The sequence below is a fragment of the Antrostomus carolinensis genome, unplaced genomic scaffold, assembly GCF_000700745.2.
Source record: "Antrostomus carolinensis isolate BGI_N321 unplaced genomic scaffold, ASM70074v2 Scaffold52787, whole genome shotgun sequence".
Taxonomy (NCBI): Eukaryota; Metazoa; Chordata; class Aves; order Caprimulgiformes; family Caprimulgidae; genus Antrostomus; species Antrostomus carolinensis.
In genome coordinates this window covers 1-3,441 of record NW_010329096.1, presented here as the reverse complement: position 1 = coordinate 3,441, position 3,441 = coordinate 1, and the positions used below count along the sequence as shown (strand labels likewise).

General features: G+C 34.9%; 1 protein-coding gene across 1 annotated transcript; it reads left to right on the top strand.

Moving 5' to 3' along the window:
- Positions 1-895: 895 nt before the first annotated feature.
- Positions 896-2,874, top strand: LOC104518172 (CCR4-NOT transcription complex subunit 10; the record flags this gene model as incomplete). Its single annotated transcript, XM_010172420.1, has 3 exons — positions 896-1,058; positions 1,590-1,740; positions 2,729-2,874. Coding segments are annotated over exons 2-3 (276 nt in total), but the record flags the coding sequence as incomplete, so codon positions are not given.
- Between the last annotated feature and the right edge of the window lie 567 nt (positions 2,875-3,441).

Sequence of the window (3,441 nt, the reverse complement as noted above, 5' to 3'; positions counted from 1 at the left end):
ACATCTGTCTGACCAGATTGGAAGTCACCCTGGTACAGAAGAGGTGAAGGTGATTATTCCTGTATAGGAACTGAACAGTAGAGAGTGACAGATCATTTAGGCTTAATGTAGTGGAGTCTGGAGTTCCCTTTTATTCTTCAGTGCCACTAAATTCTTCCTGCACAACCACAAAAAAGACTAGAATGGAAAGCAGAAAGAGGTGAGCCATTCTGAAGTCCCTCCCTATTCCTGAGTTCAGAGAAAGGGATTTCTTCATTAAATCACACCTCAGAGGAGCATCATGCTTGGGTCCTAGTTTTAGGCGCGCCTAGGTGATTGAATACTTCATTCAACTGCCAAAACTTGCAAAAATATTATTTAAACCTGAACTGGGAAAGTGGCACCCTTTTTTTCAACCTGTCTTAAACTGACTTCAACAGACTAAATTGTAACTCACAGTCTCTCCAGATGAAGTGAAGAATGAAAATAAAATGGTGGGCTGGGACTTATGTAAGCAACTGCAGCTGCTCAATGTACATGTGATGAAGAAAGATTATGAAAATTGAGGAAATAAAGAATCTTGAAACTCAAAATAATATGATGAAGAGAAATCAGAATAACACTTTTCATGGAAACATCTGTTTATAATCAACTACTCCATTTGTCCTTCCTCTACAAAATTCTTTTTGAAGTTTGGATGCAACTTCAACATTAAGGCTTACTTCTCATACATATTAATCTGCATAAATAATGAAGTATGTATGTAGATGTTTAGTTTGCTTCACTTGCTATTGATAAAGGAAATACTACTTTGCTCTCTAAACTAAGGTAGGAGATACTTTGATTAAATCTTACTAGTGTGTTAGTTATACTTTGTATCTTCTAATGCATGTTTCTGGTGTGTCTGCAATTTCCAGGCTGGAAACTATGATACTTGTTTACAACACCTAAATACCCTTCAAGATATTAACAAAGATGACTACAAAATAACTTTGAATACTGCTGTTGCTGAGTTCTGTAAAAGTAACCAGACTACAACAGACAGTTTGAGGCAAACCCTTAACCAGCTGAAGAACCAGGTAATGCAAACATATTGACAGGGTACTTGATTTTGATGAGATCTTCCAGTGAAATTGGAATAAAACTTCTGCCCCTTGTCCCCTAGAGTTGACAAAGGAATGAGAAAGTAACATAAGAAAGTACTTTTAAACCTCTGAGTCTGTTTAATAATTTAGGATGCTGCTTTTATAATTATGTTTTTAGTTGTTATTGAAATTGATCCAAAGGTTAAACATTCCAGAGATTATAACAATAGAAAGACATGCTATAGTCTTTCGGTAGAAAGTTTCTTAACCTGAAATGGTTTGAAGTAATTTCATATAAAATAAAAAGTGAAAATTTTGCTTTACTGGTCAACTGACAGCTTTCTATTTCATTGTAAATTTTTCAGTGGCTTTGTGTTGAACAACGATAAAGTTTATTAGCTTATAACTCTTACTGTCTTATCTTTAGATGGATTAATACCTTTGGATTATTTTTATAAAATATTTGACACTTTTTGAAATCACAGGAATTGAAAGTTGAATGAAATGAGGTGGGATTTTTTTCAGGTTCACTCAGCCGTTGAAGAAATGGATGGTTTAGATGATGTTGAAAATAGTATGCTGTACTACAATCAAGCTGTTATTTTGTATCATCTGCGCCAGTACACTGAAGCTATATCCGTTGGGGAGAAGCTGTACCAGTTTATAGAGCCTTTTGGTATGTAGACAGCACGAAGAATTTTGTTCATGCAGTAACTACAGAAAGATCATTCAGTCTTTCTCACTAGCAGACAAGTGATTTGTAAATTGCCTAATGTGGCTCAAAAAAAGTAGATAGGCTTTGGAATGAAGGATATGTTTTACTTATATCGAGGTCAACAGTTGAGTTTGGGGGACAGATACTTCAGAGACATTTAGCAGACAAGTGAAATGAAACTGAAATGGATTTTTTATAACTTAAAAAAATATTTCTGTAAATAAATGGACAAGCTAATTAAATTATTTATAGTCTAGTATTTTGAGTCATCATACAAATTCATGGGTGGGTGTGTGTTTGTCAGGGCACTCACATTTTTAAATACCTGCATGAGGTCTTATATAATTGCCTGAATATAAAATCTCCAGGTATTATGAGCTGTGGCACCCTGTATAGTGGAATTGCCATCCTTGTATGAGATAACGTCATAACCCCTGTTGAATTTTAGAGGTGACAAGCCTGAAGGATGTGTGTGTCTCAATAAATTAAGTACATGCTCCTGTGTTTCTCCTTCAATTCCTCCCAGTTTTCACTATGCCTATTTGGGACTTGCTCTGTGAAGCCAGCCAAGCAGAGATGTGTTTGTATGGAATCCTTTAAAGTTCTGTGGGATTGTACATGTGCATATGGCTCCATCTGTTTATAAGAGACACTGGATCTTTAGTGCTGATCTGCTTAGACCAATTCTCAAAATCTATAAACTTGAAATACATGTTAAGTTGTCTTTAGTCTATGCTTTTATGCTGATGCCATTTGAATGCATTACCTTTTTTTTTTCTCCTCTACATATACTTATCTGTAGATGTCTGCATTTTTTTTCTTATGTAATACATTTATTTTTCTCGTAATATTGCATAGATACACTTCATAGTCTTTTTTTTCTTCAGTTGTGTTTCGAAGGATTGATATTAGAGCTGTAAAATCATTTTTACTTCTTTGCTTTTTACAGAGGAGAAGTTTGCCCAGGCTGTGTGCTTCTTGCTTGTAGACTTGTATCTGCTAACTTACCAAGCTGAGAAAGCCTTGCATCTGCTTGCTGTTCTGGAAAAAATGATTTCACAGGGCAACAATAACAGCAAGAATGGAAAAAATGAGGTAAGCTTAAAATCATATGAATGCCACTAAGTCTTTACCAGAAGTATGCTTTAACTCAGTTCAAAATTACTCCTTTAAAATATTTTGTAATTATAAAACTATGTTAGATCACCTGTAACTTCAGACAGCAATTTACACATGTTAGTAACTGAGTTAATTGTATACAGCAGCAGTTTATTGCCTTTCTTCCACCCTTTTCTCTTACTCCCAGGGAGCTAAGAAGTGTTTTTTAGGTCAGAGACTTGCATTGGAAAGACAGTTGTCTTTAGGGTCAAATATATGTATTTTTCCCTTGTTTGTCTTGGATTATGACCATATCACACCTTAAGTTTGAAAGGGAAGTCAGTGTCAGAGAGGAATTGCAATTGCGTACCATAGTATGAAAAAATCAAGCATCATTTTTACACAATTTTGAGACATATTTTCAGATGAAATCTTCTGTATGTGTCTTTTGGAAAAATGAGTAGAGTCAGTGGTGGCTTGGAAATGAAGAGAGGACACTGGCTTTTCCTGTTGATGGAATGTCACGCTTAAGATAAAACATTTTATCTTTAAATGTATATAATA